This window comes from Haliaeetus albicilla, chromosome 4, assembly GCF_947461875.1.
Source record: "Haliaeetus albicilla chromosome 4, bHalAlb1.1, whole genome shotgun sequence".
NCBI classification, from domain to species: domain Eukaryota; kingdom Metazoa; phylum Chordata; class Aves; order Accipitriformes; family Accipitridae; genus Haliaeetus; species Haliaeetus albicilla.
In genome coordinates this window covers 36305467-36326812 of record NC_091486.1, presented here as the reverse complement: position 1 = coordinate 36326812, position 21346 = coordinate 36305467, and the positions used below count along the sequence as shown (strand labels likewise).

At 39.2% G+C, this 21346-nt stretch overlaps 1 protein-coding gene across 1 annotated transcript in view; it reads left to right on the top strand.

Moving 5' to 3' along the window:
* Positions 1-21346, top strand: part of COL3A1 (collagen type III alpha 1 chain) — a 53304-nt gene that overhangs the window by 336 nt on the left and 31622 nt on the right. Inside the window, exons 2-4 of the mRNA XM_069781903.1 lie at positions 17728-17933; positions 19628-19666; positions 20270-20386. Coding sequence (XP_069638004.1) covers positions 17728-17933; positions 19628-19666; positions 20270-20386 — 362 coding nt within the window. The remainder of the gene's footprint in view (positions 1-17727; positions 17934-19627; positions 19667-20269; positions 20387-21346) is intronic.

Sequence of the window (21346 nt, the reverse complement as noted above, 5' to 3'; positions counted from 1 at the left end):
AATCTCACCAGAACACTTTTCCTTCACTAATTCAGCAGAGTCAGATATTTAATGCAGAAGCTGAAAGCTGCAGGAGTTTGCATTAACATCCCAAAGGTTTCTGTTTGCTTTGCTTTCTTCTGTGGTTAAAAGGACTGTACAGTGTTGTCTGCCTTAGCTGCGTTTGTTCTTGTTCTTACTTGTTTTCCTATTACAGACACCAGAGAGTTTTTTAACTATTTCTTTTAACTCTTAGAATAACATTTTAACTGTTAGCTCTGTGCTGCCTGGAAGTTATTTGTCACAAGCAGCTTTTTTATTTGGAGTTCTCCTTTGTACTTGTGTGTTTTCCACTAGCAGCGTAGGGGTTTGTTTAAACAATTTGGGTGTGGAAAACTGCCTTAAAATTCTAACCAGTTTTGATGAAATAGTTTTTAAGAGCGTTATATGAAAATACGTTGGCTTACGGGATTTTTACTTTGACATAAAGCAGGAGGGTAAATTAATTCCCTCAGCTGAAGTAGTTTGAATTGTGCATCTGCAGGCTGTTTCAGTCCCTCACGAGACTGATTAGCAGCTGATGGTATCTAGGAGTCCGTGCGAGTGTGTGCATGTTTACAAAGAGCGAGAACACCAAAAATCAAATGAGCATGGAATTTAGAGGGGAAAAAAAATACTTTGTATGCAATAATTCAACTTTGAGTGAAGATAAGTGTGGTACGAGTATTTAAGTTAAACAGATGACATTCCATGAGTACAGCTGACCTTTTTTGGATGTGCTCTGTTCCTGCTTGCCAGACATTGTAAACCAGACCTTCCTTAAGATAAAACATTTTTCTTTCTTGTAAAGATAAAAGATCTGCAATGTATTTATTCCTGCATTGAGGCAATGGATAACTTTACAAATAACTTGATAAGCAGCAGCCAAATAAACTGTAGTGCAATAAAGGAAAGCCAAATGCCTTTAAAACCACACCCTACCCTACTCTGTGTGATACAAATAATGAAAACAATTTAGCCATTTCATGGCAAATCTGTCTGCCTCAGTGTACCTGGAAAGACACCTCTGCCAATGGGGGGTGACTGTGAGTCCACCAGCAGGGTGTTGGCAGTGGAGCAGTTGGAGCTCAGGGGGCTCTGTGCATGAGCAAATCAGGTAACACCATCTGCAACAGCAGCATGCCCAAATACCAGCCTCCCTCACCAAGCACAGACACAGGCTAAGCCTTGTAAAGTATCTTAAGAAAACCCCAATGCGTATAAAGATGTTCTGTAGAGAATAAACATAATATACTGTGAACTGATGCTTTTCTGTTTCTGCTTTTCCAGTATATAAACTATCTCTTCAGTAATCTTCAGTGAAGAAAATATTATAAAATTTGAGCAATCGTATGCTTTGAGTTTTCTCTGCTTACAGCAGCAAATAATAAACATATTGCATATATTTAATATGCATTATGTATATTTTTTTATATATATCTATCTTCAGAGGGATAAGGAATAAGGGAACATCCAATATAAAAAGAAGGAACATCAGTTTTATTTCTCCCAATAAACAAATCCCCCCTGAGTGCCAGGTCTCTTTCCCTCACTCTGGTCTTATCCCTGGACATTTCTGAGGTGCTACACATATTTGACTCAAGAAATGGTAAGTTTTGGGTAGAAGAACAATATACAAATGAAGTGTGAGGGAGTATTCTCATTTCTCTGCCACATTCCTGTTTCATGGTGTAGTAACATTTCCTTACTGGGCTAACTTCCATACTACTTACAGGGATGAGGTTACACAGAGAGGCTGATAAAACACTACTTATCCTTTAAAATATCGAATTCTGTCCTCCCTGTCGAATGTTCCTTTCCACACATTTGAATATGCTTTACTCACAGAAAATAATAATTGCAGTAGTTGATTATTAGCTTTGCTAATTCATGTGCAGGGCAGCGGATGGACTAGGAAACCAAATTTTCCACGATTCAAAAGAGAATTTCCAGACATGCTAAAATGCTCTCTCTTGTCAAGAAAAATGTTTATATGGTTAGTATCAAATGTAAGTCAATATAAAATTTTCCTTGGGAAAGCCTGCCAGCGGACCAGACTTGGCAAGATTATAAGGAAACTGCTCAGTATACACTAAGTCTAGGATAGTCAGATGTACCTCTGGGCTATGTGTTTCTTTGTCTTGCTGTAAGAGGTAGGAATGGAGAATTGCGAACCTGAGAACAGCCTCAGGTTGAACCTCTTCAAAAGCTTGGGATCTGGGTATTGTGGAACAAGGAATTTTCTGACTTCCATGGACAAAAGCTGTATGTCCTGGTAACCCACTGGGATGCTTTTAGCCTGCAAATGAAATCACCCTGACATAGTTCCAGTTTTCTGATGTGTGTCAAGTTAGTGTAAGGTGTTTTACAAGCCCTGACCACGTTCAAGATAAAGTGCCTCCTCGTGGCTGACATGACATGAAGCTGGTGCTTCAGACATGACAGGTGATTCAGATTCCAGCAATGTATATTCAGTTCCACCATTTGAAGGCATCTTTACATCCTGCATATTAAACTACCAAAAAGTGTAAGAACTTAGAATGCTTCTTTAGGAAAGAAATCTATCCTCTACACAGCCAGCATGATTTGTGCAAGCATTTGCTATCCTTACAGCCTACATTCATCCCATTTATGCTGAGTTTGTAGTCAATCAAGACAGCTACTTCCAGAAGACAGCATAAATTGTAGCTAGATAGACTGGAGGTATTTGGCAGTTTCCACTGACTATGAAGGAAGCACGTGCACAGCCCCACTCACATCAATGCCAAAAGGGAGGTCAGATGGATTTGGGCCTGTCTCAGCTGCATCTGAGATGGTAAAGAACATCTTAGTCACATGGAGTGTGACACTTCTCATGCATACACCCCATAGTTCTTCAGGAACTTCACTGAGGTCATCAGGAAAACTCTACTGCTCTAAAAAGCAGTGTGAAAGCAGAGCCAGAAGCCCTTCATTATTATTCCAAATAATTTTTTGCTCTAATTTATTTAGTGTTTTCCTTGTCATGTAAGTGTTATCTTGGATGTTTGGTTAGGAAGCCCATTTCTGAGGTAATGACTGAATCCTAAAATATCTCTGAGAAGACTTATTGACCTTTCATATTACTTTCAGTCACAAATTACAGTTTTAAAATTAAATAAAACAATTACATATAGGTTTCAGGAAGCACTATGCAAAGAACTTTTTATGCTGAGCACCCACTTCTGATCCCCCAGAAAAGAAGGGTTGTATTTTGGGAAAATTTGCAAACAGCTTGGTTTAGCCATTTTGCTTTCTTTTATTAATTGGAAAGGAATAGGTAATGAAGTAGATGGGTACTGCATAGATGCAGTGTATTTGTGAGACTGCCAGACTGATATTTTTAGCACTTCCCTATATGCAACATTGCACACATGCATTTTGTTGATAAATTAGCTAGTTTAAGGGTAATGCTAATGACAGTCAGAACTATCTTTCCTCAAAGGTTTTGGTTAACACAGAAAAGCCCCCCTCCAGAGTTTTGAAGGTAAAACCAGATGATGCGTGTCTGTGTGCCAACAGATAATTACACCATCATAAGTAACCTGGACTATGTGAAGGTATGAAAGATCAGGGATCTACTGCTCTTCTTCCATTTTTCCTAACTGCTTTTTACCAAGCACACGGCAGGCAAGGTTATGCCTAGGAAAATTGAAACATTCCTTTCTGGTCTGGAAAAGTCATGCTAAATGAAAGCCTGGGGAATCCACCCCTTCTAAACATTATATATATGTTCTTGGAAATATGACAAATTTCATAAACGCATTTTAGATCACACATCCCTGGAAGACATTAGCCTTAGGAAAATGAGACCATTATATATCCCTTTCATTATTTTCCAGATTTGTTTTTGATTTGAGACCAAATCTACGTAGACTGATTTTTTAAAAGAGGAGGTGGAGTTGGAAACATCCACTGCTTTATTACAGGGGGAAGAGGCAGAGGTAGAAGGGTGTTGTCTCTGGCACAAACATCACTGTTGATGCCTCAGTCAGAGTCAATACATGTGCTCCCTTCTTAGTGCTGCAGATTACAAGCAGATCTATTTCCTCTTCCAGCTTCTGCCAAAGTTTTGAGGTTTGAAATAGGCAGCCAGGTGTCACTTACAAAATCTTAGGTGATGCCAGCCTTACACAACAGCTGGTTGTTAGTTTTAATTAATGCTTTTCAAGAGAAAGGAAGGAGTGAATTACTATCACTTTTTTGTTTCACAGACTGGCTGATAAAGCAGACTGACATGGATCTATTAGTCATTGTCCCATTTATGTGCTAATGTTGTTCAAACCTTGTTTTAATCAGAAATGTGCAGAATATGGGACATACCTGGCTTCATAATTGGGAAAGCATGCTGTAGGTCAGTAACATAAATGATGCAGACTGTGAGCATTTTGGATTAAAAGCAATCTCTTCAGAGTTGAAAGGTTCAGCCTGCCAGTAGGGGGAAACAATAACAAAGCATGCTTTCCCAGGCTAGCGGGCACCATGAAAACTATATTGCTCTTGATGTTTTTACGGTAGGTTAGTAGTCTGGAGAAGAGCACAAGCCACAGCTGTTGTAACAGTTGCAAGTTTTGATTTGTTGGTTTAAACTAATAATTCGTCAGAACCCACAAAAGTGGAAATTAGTGCAATGGTCGTGTCCATTAATACTCCAGATTATGCTGTCTTTTAGTCATGCTTGTTTAAGAAATTAGGCAAAAGATCTCAGCCTAGAAAAGAAAAACTGTTGGCAATGGCAAAGATACGTTGTTAACAGAATGGGGTTTTTTGGTCTTGAAGTAAATGGATTAGATTCACAAATCATTGCAGAAATTCAATGTGATAGAGCAAAATTCAATTTATTATTGGCAACACTCACAAAAATAAAACTCAAACTTGAAAAGGGTATAATAAAACCTTTTCTGATTCAACATGAGAACTGTTAGCTAATTCTCTTTGTGGTAGCTTGGTAAATTGTAGATTGCACAATTTTAACGTGGTTTAGAGTTCGGTACCTACCACCTGTATGTCTACAGTTTTGGGACATTCTGATTTTAGTTTTTAGCAGATGGTAAATAACCTTCAACCCAAAATGGAACAAAAATTTTAGTGTCATTATTTTACCTGCTGCAATATTTTACCAGCCTGCCCCTCCTTCGACACATCCATGATGATATACCCTGTACAGGAGGAGAACTGGGCACAGATGCAATTCCGTCTCCAGGAGTGATGCAAGAAACGTTATTTTGTTTCTGTACCTTCAGGTCAGGCTGTTGAGGGGAGCATGGATGGGTGCAGAAGAATGCTGCAGCCCCCGGCCCTCAGCATGCTGCCCATCTCCAGCCCAGGGGATCCAGTGGATTCCTCCTGGAGAGAAGACTGTTTGGGGCTGTGCTGCTCACAGTGGTGTTCTCTCTGTTACTGAGATGCTGTATGGTGACTCACTGCAGTTGGCTTCCCAGGGCCATGCTGCTACTAGATACGGGAGCCAGTGCTCTGGCTTAGTTACTGCTGCCGACAGCTACTCCTCTATGGATTGTCTTTCTTCCATTGAATCTTTCAATGCACAGGGTTTGTGAACCTTTACTTTCTGTCCTCTCTATGGCTTCCCTGACAATAGATGCTTTGTCCCTGGAAAAATCTATAAGGAATTCCCACAGAATTTCCTGATCTTTTTCCATTCAGCACAGTCAGACACTTTGTGTTTCAGGGGAATAAGAGTCCCATATTTATGTGTAGGGGCTATGCTGTTAATATTTCTGACATTGCTTTGAGATTGTATAACAATTTCGAAGATTAACCCTTATGTTGCTCCTGGCTGTGGTTAATGAACTGATAATCTCCACAGGCGGTAAAAAATTACATATTACAGGAGTCAGCAAGTCTCTTCTGTAAGCATAACAGAGAGAGAGGTGTGCTTATCCTATCTTAAATGCTGGAAGGGTGCAAGGAGGAATGAGTTCCATCATTGAGTGTAGAGCAATACATCTTTCACGCACAGGTATAGTAAATTTTATTTTTAATTTATATTTTCAAGCAGTCATCATTTTTTCTCATCTTGTATTTCATAGGAAAGGTTCTCTCCATTTTGCTTTGAGAAAACCTAACCCACTTCCAACCACTGCTTTTATTTATTTTCACTTCAGAGCCAGTCTTGTCTCCGAGTTTGCAAAGTGGAAGCCTCTGCCTGTTTCATGTCAAAATGACAATGGAAAACATGATATAACCCCCTCCAACAACAACCATTTGTTGGCTTTAGTAACTTCAGCTCTGTGACTTCTGGCTTTGTTTAGTGAAAGTACAGCAGAAGAGATTCCTTTCAGATTAGCTAAGAGACTACTTCCATTTTCCCTCATTTACATCAAACCCTTCATTTAAACATGAACTATTAGAATGAGGATGAAAATGGCACCTCCTTTAACAATGTCTGCACATTTTTGTCTTGCTTTGATTCACACAAGTACTCCATGAAGAGATGTCTGCCAGGGAGGAGAAAGCAGGAAGAATGTGATCATAATGGAAAGATACATATTTTAAGGCTGAATGTGTTTTGTTATTTTGAAAGCCTAGGCCTTCTCTTACAGCTAAGGGGGCACCCAAGTGACTCTCAAGAAATGGGGGATGTGACTTGTAGATTTAAGACTTTAGCTGAGTTGGTAGCAGAATGGCCTGCAGCATAACATAAAGCTTTCCACGGCTACAGGAGACCCATCCCTTTCTGCTGCTGGTTTTTTCTTTCGGTCACTGTGCATCCCACCCTGGAGGGTGGCACAGGCACCTCTGCTCTCCTGCCAGGCAGCAAAAGATTTCCTTCCATGTGCAAAACTTCTGTGGCTTCAGGTGCTGCTTTATTCCCAGCCCCAGCACTGTGAAGGGCAGCAGAATTGCAGGAGCATCCCATGTACGTTTGCAGCAGTAGATATGAAAGGATGATCTGTGTCTGGAAAATACTTCCCACAGCAGTTCGACACTGGCAGTTCTTGGAAAACTTCTGGACATAATTAGTTCCCACTGAAATTCCCCACAATTCACACCCAGTGACCAGTCGGTGCATTAGCAGGCTGTCTGCTGCAAATATCTGTTTTCCTCTATTCTGTCCTTTTGTGCTTCTTTTCTTTTCCTGCTTTCCATTTTCTTTTAGGAAAAGAGGCAAAAGCAAAATTGCAGCTCCTTTTTCAGACACGAGAGAAACAATTGCTCAGCCAAACACAGCTAATGGAAAATGTGGGAAGCATTGCTCATTGTTCCTTTGATGTTCAGTGTAATAGCAATGCTGAGCATCAGAGGAGAATGAACTATATCCCCCATGCTTTCCTTCAGCTATAAGCAGCGAAAATAGAATTCATATTGTCTTGGAAAACACTTCTATGTTCATGAGAGGCTCTTTTAAAAAAATGTATTTTTTTTCTGTGTGTGGCTTTAATTCTACTGTATGGTGTTTGCTTGTTTCCCTACAGAGCAGTAGTCATTCTGTGCCAGCTGTTTAAGAGAAGAATGTCCTAGTGAAAGCAAACAATAGGCTGTGTAGTGGGAATTGCAAATCTTTGAAAAGAGTAATTGAAATCTGCTCAGACATTTTGAAGATTCTTTGCACAATATTCTAAGCCTGTTGGTGGCTTAGTCATTGGCAGGGTGGTCCTCTTTGTAGATCTCTCTTTTTTGTATGAACAGAATAGCATAAATATGGGTGGGGAGTGGGGGAGAAAAAGGAAAGAAGAGAGTCATTGAAGTCCAACTGATTATTTTCCTGTTAGAGCAACTGAAGAGAGCAAGAGCATTGTAAAGAAGTGAAGAATCAAAAAAAAGTACAAAGCATCTTAATTTATCAGGTGTTCTCTGGCTCAGGCTCTTCCACTCATACCTTTTAAGGACTCCAGCAGATAAACTCTGGTGGATCTGGCTCTGTCTGCTGAAGATATTCTAGCCCTCCTCTGCTACAAGGTGCTGTTTATTCTCACCCTGTGCCAGCAGATGCTGTTCCTGCACAGAGCAGGGAGGGCTAAATGTATGCCAGGCTTCAGGCAGCCGCTTCAGCTGCAATGCTTCTGACCTCTGATATTAATAAAGTCAGCTCTGTGTTTGCAGGGTCTTCACCGCACCAGGAGTGTGGCTTTTCACCTGATGAGGGAGTTAGGAAGATCCTTAGGTCCTCATGCTTGAAAAATAAGCATAGAATTTGACACTTAAAAGTGGCCCCAAAATTAAGAAAGTTGTCTTTGGTACCCTGAGAAAACTCCTCACAATACTCACTTTAGTAGCCTTAGGAAGTTGACAATAAGAACGTTGTATCCAGTGTACAAATAGCCATTTAATATCCTCTATGAGGCAGATTAAGAAGAATTTCAAATACTGCCATCTGTATCCAACAAACTGTCCAAAATGGATGTGGGGTGAATTAGTACAAACTGGAATAAGGAATGAATGAATACAAACTGTTTTGCAGATGAAACTAGGTTAATGATGGTCTATGCATTCAGAATTCCCCCTCGACCTTCTGAATTACAAATACCTTTAATTTATTGGCAGCCAAAGATACGATTCTTTTCTTTAGACAGTACACCAGAGTTCTTTAATCCATCACTGGAATATGAAATACAAGAATCAAACCCTTCATTTACTTCCAACTTCTGAAATTACGGGGAAATCAATAAAATTGTGCAGGGAGTTATGTTAGTGTAGAATTTGACCTCCTGCTGCTTTACTCATCTCTGATGTAAATTCACTATGGCCATGGAGTTATATTGGGGCTGACTTTGTCCAACGTATCTGAAAATATAAATGATATTACCATATGTACTATACTGTATTGTAACATTTCCCATCTGTTTCAGTCTCAGGAGAGAAGCATTGAATCAAGCTGATTTCTTCCAAGGCAAACCACAGAAACAGCATTGCATGAAATTTTTAGCCCTCTCACTGAGCTAAGGGGAAAGAGAAGATCATGTCCCACTTGAAACTTTAATCACCTGATAAAAATGGTTTTAATTACAAAGTTAGGCAATGCAAAACAAAAAGCATACATTTTTCTTCCCACACAGCCTTTATGTTTTATCTTGTGAGAAGCTTGAAGTGTTCTGCATTAAGTAGTTGTAGTTCAGTGTTTTATAGGAGGTGCTATGTAGAGCAAGCTGTAATGATCACCCATTTCCAATAATTCCCTTTCACTTAGCAGCTCAGAAGCTGAATCTCACTTTCCTGATGCTTTGGATCTGTCAGACTGGTTGTACAGTCTGGGAAACCTGCTTGTACACAATGACTTTTCCAGTTTTTCTTTATTCTTGCCAGGACAGACCTACTGCAAGAAATGTTGGGAAGAATGCTCCAATGTTATAAACTATTTCTGTTCCTAGCTAAAATCACAAATGCAGAAGTATGTCTTTGAGATATACCTTGGGGGGTGATTTTTGTTTCGAAAGTTCTGACAGAATGTTGTGCTGGATTTTGGTAAATTTTTCCACTTAATTGATCCTAATAATGTTGAGCATGAAGCCGTTGCTGTTCTTTAGAAGTATGTTAGGCCAGCGTCTTATGGAATAAGATTGGAATTGTTCATGTGTTTAAGTGCTCAAAATTAAGATTACCTTGACACTTGGACTCTGACTGTAGAAGTCTTCATTGACTGCCCAAGGAGTGGGCAGGATGTATGTTTAAAGAAATTAATAAATCCATAAAATCATCAGTAATCACATCAGACCTTGAATTTATGTCAGTTTCTGCTTGGTTTAAGACACAAGTCTTTGTGCCATTTGGCATCATTCACTATAAAGACAAGAAGCACATTAAAATCAGATTACTGCAGAGCAGTGAGAATTTATGGCAGCACTACAACTAAATAGCCACAAATAAAGTGATTACAGCCTGCTGCTTATTTTTAGAGTGACACCAAATGGCACAAAAGTGATGTGCCAGAAAACATTGTAATGTAAGAACAAAGGGGATGGAAAAATCTAATAGGCGTTTTACCAATGATTGGAAGAGTGACTGAAAAATTATGCAATGGTCCCTCTAAAAGGCATTAAATGCACTGAATTAAGATTAAATTCTTGTTTATTGTGTGTTCTGCTCTAATGCAAACGGTTACCCTTATTAAAAGGTTTGATCGGCCAGGCAGTGAAGACCTTCAGTTCCCACCAGAATAATTAGAAATTGATGTTCTTTAGGTCTGATCCAAAGCCCAGTAAAATCAAGGGAGGTTCTAATCAGGCAGTGTTTACCCTTAACCAGGAATGAATGATACACATTCTGCAGAGTATAGCAAAAGAGGTTTATCTCTACTAAAAAGACAGAAGTATAAATATAATTGTCTGAGTTAGAGTCAACCTGTTGAGAGAGTACTTTGGAGAGGAAATCTCAGAATAACATCTCAATGGTCATTCAGGAATATCTTCCTCCCTTAAAAAAACAATTTAGGCCATAATGTTGTCAAGGAATAGCTAACAACAAAAGGAGTATAACCATCTCTTGCATCCATCAGATGTTTTTCTCAAAATGACTTTTCTAAGTTCAGAGACAGGTATAACAATTCTCTGGGCAACACCAAAAAAGCAGCAATGTGATAGATATACAGCAGTCTGCTCTATCCTGCCCCTTGAATGACGCAGTTTGAAATGACAGTTCTGCCAAAAAACCCCCCACCAACTAAACAAACAAAAATACCCTTCTTGCACTTTGTTTTCCTATTAGTGGTTTTGAAACAAGAAAACCCTTCTGCCATTGTTTTTCATGCCAGACACCAGCAAAAGCCAGTGGGGCTGTTGTGTAACAATATCACCGATGGAATATCCTTGTCCCTATTTCAAAGCAATGCTTATGTGGCAGGATGATCTTTAGAAGTTACATGAGAAACATCATTCAAGTATGTCAACGTATGTGCCTGAATAGAGTTATTCGTGAAACATAAATGTTGAGACAGAATGATGTGACAGATTCAGTCACTTTAGACCACATTACCTTTGAGAAGAACAATAGCTCTCTGACGATAAAGGAGAAAAATTAGAGTTCTTAACAGAAGTCACACTTTGAAAGATTAGGAAAAAGCCAATAATCTGCAAGGAAAATAGAGGCATTTTGTGTTTTACTTGGTAGCAAATATGCCATAAGGATATTTTTTAATACTGATATTTCTAAAATTTCTAAAAGCTGTAAAAAGCTTGCAGCATTTGGAGCTTATAAAGACGAATGAAGGGAACAAGCAATGATTTGTTTAAAATGCAAATACTTGTTTGTACCAATGCAGGCCTGGGGTGTTTTTCCATTTTGTAATCTGAAAGACAGATTGGTGGGTGGGTCTCAGAGCAAGGACAGTTTGGTGACATGACATAAGAATCCTTTGCCTGAGAATCCAGCCTCTTCTATACATTGCCAGTGAAACAGTGTGTGTCTCCTTTCCGCAATACCTCTGACAGACAAGTACAGTATTTTGATTAACGGCATTGTTTTGTGCTGCTTTCCCTTTCTTGCTCTGCATCTGAGTAGGGAGGAAAATGTCTGGGACTGGCGCAGTGGCAGAACTGTTCAAATGCCAGCTTTTTTGGCAGACAAGCATCCCTACAAGTAAGAAAGCTTCGGTTTCAGTCTGAAAGCACAGGATGTAGCTGTCCTTTTTTGTGTGAAGCTTGGGAAATCTGAACCATTCATTCATACTCCTTTTCCATTCTACCCAACAGCAGTTCTTCCTCCTACAGGACATGGAGCAGGAAAGGATTTTTAACATGGAACTGCTCTGATTTTTCACAGCCTGCATTTGTTTTATCAGTTGAGGTTTCAATCCTGATACCTCCCATCACGTAGTGGACAAGCCTTACAAAATATTACGTCAGTACCATTAAATCTGAAAATGTCCTAATAGGTAGGTATGCCCAAGTTGGCCCTTATGTCCTCATGCACTGTGTGAAATGGATTCCATTAATTAGCTGGTTGTTCTAAGGCAATTCTAGCTCAGAGAATGTCTGCAGGCCTTGCAGTTGAAAAAAAAAATCTTGTTAAACCATTTCTTTTCTTATATTTCCACCTCTTTTCCTGACTTCTGTGAAACAGACACTATTTCAGACTTTGCGAGTACTCAGCACTTAACCTGACGGGAGAACATGCAGGCAAACCAGACCATTCTGGCTCAGCAAGCCAATTAGTTAATTATGAGAGTCTTTTGTTTCCATTACTAATCTTGGGATGGAATGAGAATGTTTGATTTTCTTATAAACATCATCATAATACCAGACAGGGAGACCAAACCGTTTGCTTTGAGGTAGACAGCGTGGCATTCTTTTCTGCTCAGTAGATGGAAGGCAGCAATGCTGCAGACATGGGGATGGATTCCTCCATCTACTCTACTGTAGGGGAGAATTACAGCATTTGCCATTGAAAATGAACAATATGTCTCCTTTCTACTTTGTCCTTCGGTTAAACAATGTATAAAACAGTGCTGGAATACACAAGAAATGTATTTACTATAGAGGAAACCTAAAACACTTCTTGAAGTAGCCATCATGTAAAGCAGATGACCAAAACTGGGTCAGGGTAAGGAGGCACAGGCTTTGTGCAGTTAAAAGTCCATAGAAAGCAACAGAAAGACCCTTCTTAAATCCGGTCAAATTTAGAGGCAAGGCCTCCTTCATCTCAGTGCTTTAGCCTTTACTGGATTCACTTTAAATAACAGCAAAAAACTGTTTGCTTGACTCATTGTGTTTGTGATCAGATTCTCGCAGATCAAAGCTCCTCAAAGTTTTGCTTCCCAAGCCATCATTGAGCGGCTGCTGGAGGATCATGAGTCACCTCTGTGTGGACTATTGCCCTTTCTGAGGCAGAACCAGACAAGTTCAAGATGTTCTTTAATATCTAACTAATTAGTCATATCTCTGCAAATGGGATATGTGAGTCTGCTACTAATACAATAGCTGGACGTTTGCGTTGTCCAAAGTGGAAAAACCTGTGTTTTTTGAGGAAACTATTAGGAGTTTTTTTCCTTTTGCCATATAAATGTGGTTAAGTAAGTCATGATCACAGCGCTTGCACAAATACAAAGCCAAAAGCAACTACAAAACAGGTCAGCTTCTCAGGTCGTAGTACTCGATAACAAATTCCCATTCACCTCACTGGAATCAGGATTATGTCCCATAGGACATCTGTCATCCTTCAGGCCTACAATGACCATGTTTGTTTTCCCCTGTACACGTTAGAGCTCTTCTATGTACCACACTTACAGGTCCTCTGAGACTAAATGGTGATTTTCCTTTCAGCTTTCCCTATTGGTCTGCTTATATACAGCTGCTAGTCTGCTTAGAAAATGGGAAATAATTCAAAACCAGCATATGATGAAGATCGTGTTGCTTTTTTTCTTTGCTTTGCTTTTTAGGCTGGCCCAGAGAAATACTACTCACAGCAAAATCTTCAAAAATGTGAATGCACAGTAAACAGCATAAATGCAAAGTTATTCAGGCTTTCAAATATTAAACTTTGATGTTCTGTACAATGAATATGAGATTGACATAGCTTCCAACAAACCACTGCAATAACGGCCATAGGAGTGAAGTGCTGTATAGCCATCATATTTTAGGGCTTTGGGAAGAAGAATAAGATTATGCATTGCCATAGGCGAATACTGTTGAGTTCTAATATTTTTTTTAAATCTTAGGCTAATATATATGTTTAGGAATCAATAAGAAAAGCTGGCTAAGGCAAGTATGTGACTGTTTTACCACAAGTCTAGAAGTAGGCAAGTCAGCTTTTTTATAACCTTATTATTCCTATATGTTACTTGCCAGTGCTTTAGCACAAATCAGCTTTCCAAAGGATTTTGGAGCTAATGGTTAATCTTTATGAGCAATGCAAAATGCATTATGTCATAACATGCTGACACACAGATCTACATCTGAGCACAGAGGGGGTGTCTTGAACAGACTAAGTCTTCCCAGATGTAAGTTTCCTTTGGAAACCTATTTAATACTTTCATTCTGCCAAAGGCTGCAACGATTTTCAGTGCAGCTCTCCTAGCTTGTTTCTTAATTCATTTAACAATGTCCAGAAAGTTAGATGCAATATGAATGTCATTATATCCATATGTCTTCGATTTTTCTCTTTTCTTTCTGTTAAATGATGCCCTCTACTGTAGAATAACTGAATGACAACCTTGTAAAAATGCAGAGAAATCTGCTTTATTTCCTTATTGCTGTAGAATTGTGCCAGTCGTTTTGTGGTACATTGTTAATTTCCATAATTGTCATTGATATTGTTGCCTAAAATATGGAAAGGTGAGTATTCTCAGTGTGAAAAAATCAGAAAAGAGCAGCTGTCTTGAAAACAGAATCTTTTCTAACCAGCAGTGCAAAAATATGGGAAAAACAGCCCTTTTCTACTCCCCATTCAAATTCTCCTCCTCACTGTAAGGCAGCAGGATCACATCCCTGGAAATAACAAAGCAACGTACAAATCAATGAAAATGAAGTAAGGATGAAGAAAAAATTGGCATATGAAAATTCAAATTCTTGGATATGAATATACTAGTGAGTAAGAACCTTGCTGTCTTAAACACATAGTTAAAAAAAAAAAAGTCGTGGTTTTGAAAGGATAAGAGTGATACTAAGAGCTGAAAATCTGAATATTAATCAAATATATCTTATGGGTACAGAAGTGTGTGTACACTATGCATTTTTTTTATATGTGTATGCCGTTAATATAACCGTACATTACCTGTGCACACAGTAACAGTATTAAATTCTTTTAGATCTGTATCAGGGTATTTTTATTTAACAATTATGTATAAACTATGTTTCACTCAAAAGAAAAATCATCTCTTCCCTTCCTCATTATGTTTGTAAATGAGAAGGATGTTTTAACCTGTGGAACTGGGAAGTGCTCAAGTGGAGTGACAGGTGAGTACATCGCTCTCAGGTGAAATGGATCTATGCCCACCTGTGCTCTCTAGGGTGTATCCAGCCAGAACTTAGATGGATAACAAGCTCTAACCTCCCCCATAGCTTTGATGTTACTCTGCCTCCCACAGTATCCTGCTTTTGAGGTATTCTTGTGTACAGTGAACCACTTGTACAGAGCTACTCAGCTTTTGCCACTTTATAATTCAGGGGGGGTTGTGGGTCATAGAGAGATTATAAAGATGATTTCATTCATAACACTACACTTCTCATTTTTAAAATGCATTTCAGCCTTCTTGTTTGTCAGGAAACATTTGTCATTACTCTTGTCAAGGCTGGGTAGTTTGTTTTTTTCCCAAGTGCGCACAGTGAAATCTGGTTTGTTGAAGGAGGAAAATGTTTCTTTCAGAAACAGTCAGCAATTAATTAAGCAGAGAATCAGCTTATTTACCTGGGATCCACTGACATGATTCTGTGGTGTGAGAGCTGTGAAACCAAGCAACTGTTTTAGAAATGAAATCTAGCTTGGTAGACTAAGGAAGGATGTCTAGATCCTCTTCAGAGGTAGTGGTTGTTAGGTGGTATCCTTTGAAGCAGCATCTTCTGATGCCGTACCCTGTGTCATGGTGGGTGTGAAGAAGATGCTGTCCTGGAAATAAGCAGTTCTTCTCCACTCCTCTTCTGCAGATTGTGAAGTTTCTGGTGAGGCCCAAAAGGTGGAGAAGGGAATGGAAAAGGAAAAAGTGAATTTCTAAGTGATAGAAAATGTCTGAGGGGGATTAGTTTTCATATGCCACTGGAATGTTTTAGATTTTTAAGATTTTTTTGTTGTTGTTAAAGGAAGGCAAAATGCTGGCTCCCAGCCAAATACCAGGCAAATTAAAAAATACTGGCTTGAAAATGTCTGAAAAGTATTTTTTAAGCTTTTTGCATCTTCTTGTGGTTCTAATCAAGCTGGTGGTCAAACCCAACTCTTAACCATAAGTAGTGTCAGCCTTGACAAGTCAACGTTTTCCTGTTTTGATTCTTTTATAGTTGATGTGCAGAAATAACATAAGCTGGTGTATGCAGAAAGCCTGTGGAGGGGTTGAATAGGGAAAAGAGACCACCTATGCCATGCTGTACCCTGCTCGGAGATCCCCACTCTGGTTCTCCGCTCAAGGAGCCAGGTGGTCTTGGTTGTAGTCTCCACCGCCATTACAGAGCTCATACAAGGAGGTGGTGGATTTCATGGGGGACAGAGAGGAAAAAGGTTATTATGGACAAGGAAAAGCTGCTGAGTGAGACACTGGGAAGGGAGCAGAATCTGAAAAACTAAGCTCAGTTGAGTACATGGCAATAAAGAAGGTGAACTGTTCAGGTACAAAAGAGAGAGGATTCAGGGAAGATGAAAAGGGAAGTTACATGTTATGGGAAAGATGAAACAGAATAGAGAAAAAAAAGACTGAAGCAGAAGCATGAGAAGAGAGGAGACGCATCCAAGTGTGTACCAGGCCAAAGAGTGTGGGCATGGGTATGGAAGCAGATACCCACAAATACAGAGAGAAAGAAAAACAACAAATGTAAAGAGGAAAAAAAGAGACCAGTGTGCTAACGTCGTAGTGGAAAAGAGAAAAAACAGATGAAAGATGCCATGTGAGAAAAGAAAAAGGGACTGCATAACCCATAGGAGTGGACTGAACTATAAATCTGGACTCAGTCTCATACTACATAATCATGACCATTAGAACAATTTGATGGCATTTGGAATTTTCTTTCTGGAGCCAGCGGCAATTTTAATGTCAGAGCTTGGAATTGCATCTTTTGGCATTTTTCTTCTTTTTGAAGGGTGATGTGTAGTAGGTAACTTATTCTGATATTAAAGTTTTAAGGTACACCAGTAGCTCTTTCTCCAGAATTTTGTGTTTGTAAACTGAATTATTGTTAATTATTCATGGAAAAAATCTTATTCCATTATTCAAGGCATTCACTGATATTTATATTTGCAATCTGAAACTTTTAATAACTTCTACAAAACTTCCAAGGAGTTTGTCTAACTTTGTAGTGTTATTTTCATATTGGTTTCTTGAATGACTGGGCTTTCTGGATCTTGTTTCTCTAAGAAAATACAACCCCAAACTTTAATGTTTGAAGCTGGTTTTCATCAGTCTCTTCAACTTCATTATCTACAACAAATTTGTTTAGTAGAATAGCTGTTGGAAGGAATTCAGAAAGCCATGAATATTGCAGATGAACAATGTTTTTTCTGAAAATACAGACACCTGTAACATTTGAGCAGGCCAGATGACACTTTAATTGCAAACCATTTGGGCAATTAATGTGAACATTCTTTTAGATCTATTGCATACGTTGGCTTTCAAAAAACACTTGGAAAATACTTGGTGCTAATTATTAATGCAAGACCTTGTGCTGGACAGACGGCTTATTCCGCATCCATGTGCAAGTGCTCATGTTGGCACATGGGTGCAAATGATACACTTGTTTGAGAGGTTTGGCACATTTCCTTTTTAGCTGCAGCAGAGAATTCAATTGCTAATTACACAGTAACTCAGTCCTGACACTAAAATTACTCAAGATAGAAGATTTTCACAGATTTAATTGGGTTTTGGATCAGCTCCAGGAGGTTTCCATTGATGTCTATTTATAGATTCAGAGCAGACTCTGCAATTAATGTAACAGATCCTCCCAGTGTCTGAAGAGAAGTATTTAGCCCTTTACTTCACATGCATAAACCTTATTACAGTAGAAAACAAAACAGACTATCCAACAGCTTTCATGTTATTTATCTTTGATTTGGAAAACACATTTGAAATAATATCGAACCCTATTTTGTCTTTCTTTCCAGTCGTAGGATGTACCCATCTTGGGCAGGTTTACGCTGACAGGGATGTTTGGAAACCAGAGCCATGCCAAATCTGTGTGTGCGACTCGGGATCTGTTCTCTGTGATGACATCATCTGTGATGATCAGGAGCTGGACTGTCCCAACCCAGAAATTCCCTTTGGAGAGTGCTGTCCAGTTTGTCCACAAACAACACCACAACCTACAAGAGTAAGTCTGTCCTCAATGTTGTTACTTTGGTGTTGCCACCTTCTTAATCCATGTCAACCTCAATTCATTTTCTTTTAGATGCTCTTAAACACTTTTCTTTTAAATACTAGGCTTGTCACTTTCTGACTCTAGGCAAATACTTAGGATGGGCACATTTTGCCAAATTAAATTAAATTAAAAAAAGCAGCTTGAACTTTCACAGAGTTTTATCTTTTTTGTTAAATTCAAGAATACTTCTGTATTCTATCAGATAATTGGTACCAGATCTGATAAAATAGTTGTTAGTCCTTTGAGCTATGCAGCTGAAAGCATGAGGTCCTTCAACGCAGTTTTACGTAGAGAGCAGGCACAGATAAATAGTAGAAAGGGACAGAGGGCAACAAGTAGCCATTACATTTTCATTTTATGGAGAAGCATAGGAAAAATGCAAACAGCTTGTTTGTTGACTGCATGCTCAATCAATATCCATGAAACTAATGCCAACACAGAGTTAAAGAAAGTTAGACAATTTTCACAGCATACTGCAAGTCTGCATTTCTTATCAACTCACAGAGTGAATTTCCTTTAGCAGAGTTATTGCTGACTTAATGCCCTGTAAAGGAAAGGTGATTCAAACCCTACATCCCTAGTATATCATCATCTTGTTTATAGACACCAACATTATCTAAACCAGTTGCAGCACCTTAACCTCAGGAAAATTGAGAATGTTAGTGCATGCCAAGTCCCCTGCCTAAACTGCTTCACTGAGCAAGCCAGCTATACAGACCTCTAAGTTATCTCAACATTTCATCCTTGTTTAAGATCCATTTGATTCTGTTAAAGTACATGGGTTTCCACAAGCACACTGAAGATTCTTATCCAGAAGATAAAAGAAGAGAGTGAAAGAGATGTGTGTATGGAAGAGAAAGGGAGAAGATGTGTTTCTGCACCTCTATATTATATCTGCTTAAACATGAAATGTCTTATACAAATAACGTCACCTAGTGTTAGTTGCACCATGCTAGCGCAGCTGTACTGCTTCCAGGATTACCTGACCTACTTCACTGAACAGTTTTAGAGGTGTAAATGAGTGGTACATAAAAGCATGCTGGAGATTTAAGCACACCTCCCTCTCTTGCTGAGTTTAGAGACTCTTTTATCAGTTCTGTGGTTCCTGATAATAAAGGACATGTGGATTACTTCCTCTAGCCTCTGTCTTCGATATATAAGAGTTTGGTCAGCCCACTGGAAGCTGCCCTGCTGACCTTTGATGGTGTTTAGGGAAATGCCACCTTGAAAATTCCAAGATAGTTTCAGCTCAGTATTCTTTACTACCACTAGCAGCTGAACACATAAAAACTGTTCTAAACTATTAATTGAGAATCCAGATAGTAATATGTAACTGAATTATTAATTGAAAAATAAATAAATTGGAGGAGTAGATCTGAGAAATTAAAATTAGCTACATTACCACACTTAACATGCTGGACTGAGAAGGATAGAAGAAAACTGTCCCTTACAGCTTTCCACAGTGGACTTCCATCCCCATTGTACTCAATGGCAAAGCTCTACTGACTTCATTAGTGCCATGTTTTTGCTTACAGGAGAGGTGTAGCTTTATGGATAAACTGTGAAAATGCAGAGAGACTGATAATCAGGTTTGGGATTTATTTTTATTTTCTTTCTTAATTTAATTACTTTTTCTTTTTTTCTAGACTCCTGGAATAGTTACCCAAGGGCCCAAAGGAGACCCTGTAAGTGCAGCTTTTTTTTTTTTTTTTTTTCCCAAGGAAACTAACAAAATCAAGAGCCAATCCTGTCATGCTATATATCCCATTCAAGCTGCTGAGATATCCAGCTTTCATTGATGTCTGTACTGTCTGCAGGACTGTGCCATATAGTTATTTTGAAGTAGCCCTTTAGCTTCAACAAAACTCTCAAAAATTTAAACTGGAAAAACACAGAGAGAGAGAATTTAGTCTAAACTGTATTACATTTGTTATTTTTTGGTGGTTTTGGTATGTTTCTTCCCAGTAGGAAAAAAAAAAATCTATGGACTCCACTAGCAGTATTAATTTTAGATTCCGGAATTGACCTGTTTAATATTTATAGTGTGTTTGATCAAATGTCAGCTGCAATAAGGCTCCAGCAACTAAGGAGTGTTTCCATGTGTGAATTTTGTCTACTGTCTATGTCATTCCTGAATGTTCAGTTGTGGCCGTAGTTATGTTTAATAGAGAAAGTTTCCTACCACAATCGCAAAGACTTTCTTACGAGTGGAAGGATTTATCCTGCGACACCCTTGCAGTTGGAGGCAAGTGCAGACATCTGTATCTGCTCTCTTTGTGTCTTTGCAGGGTTCTCCTGGGCCTCCAGGCAGAAACGGTGCCCCTGGCCCTCCAGGACAGCCAGGGAGTCCTGGAGCTCCTGGCCCCCCCGGAATCTGCCAGTCATGTCCCAGTATAAATGGAGGCGTAAGTCATCATTCAGCTTCTACTTTGTTGCTCAAAGCAAGACTGTAGGCACCTATCCCTTGCAAATTCACATGTATTTTGCTTTGAATGGTGTCTGTCTCTCATTGGTGCCTTTGAAAAACACAGCTGAGTGGTAGGTGGGGTTTTGTTGTTGTTTTGGGGGGTTGTCCATAAAATTTGGCTGGAGTGCAATTAAATCTCTGCCTTATCTTATTTTTTAAAACTTTTGGAGCCAGATCTGATGAAGGACTTACGTAACGCAGAAATAATCTGACCAGAAAGTGTGCAGGAGGAAGTACGTCCCCTCAAGCTTAATGGTTAGGGAACTCTCTTACTTTTCTATATTTTATCCAATGCATTTTTAATAAAGAAACATTCCCAGGAGACTAGACCGAAACACAGGTCCTCTGCTTGCAGGGGAGTGCCATGTAAGTACTATTTGTCATGCTCCCTCTTTATTTCTGGCCCACTGAATCTTACATTCTCTTCTGAAGAGTTGGGCAGACTCACCAACAGAACTAAATTTAACTGAAGGTTCTGTGCAGTTGGGTTTATTAAGGGAGCTGAGCCACAGCTAGCGCTTTGTTAGGAGGTGACATTGTCTCCCATGCAATCAAGCAAGCCTAGCTTTACAAGATGGGATTGCTTTAGCACAGAACTGTTAAAAATCATACGTTAAACCAGTTGCTACTTTTGAACATAGGCCACTGTTTATAGCTTCCACTTACACTTCCCACTTCCAGGTAAGCCAAAAACTGAGGAAAGATGTCTTGATATTACTTAATTCTGGAAGGGATTGCATCTGAAGGACTGAGGTTCTGGGAGAGATACCCATGGATCAGTTAACCAGTATCAATGGACACGGGCAGACAATATATCGAGAGAGCTACTGGGTTTGAATTGGCAGATTCAGACACAAGAGAGGATGATAGGCTTAATGTCACCCATTCCAATGCTGTA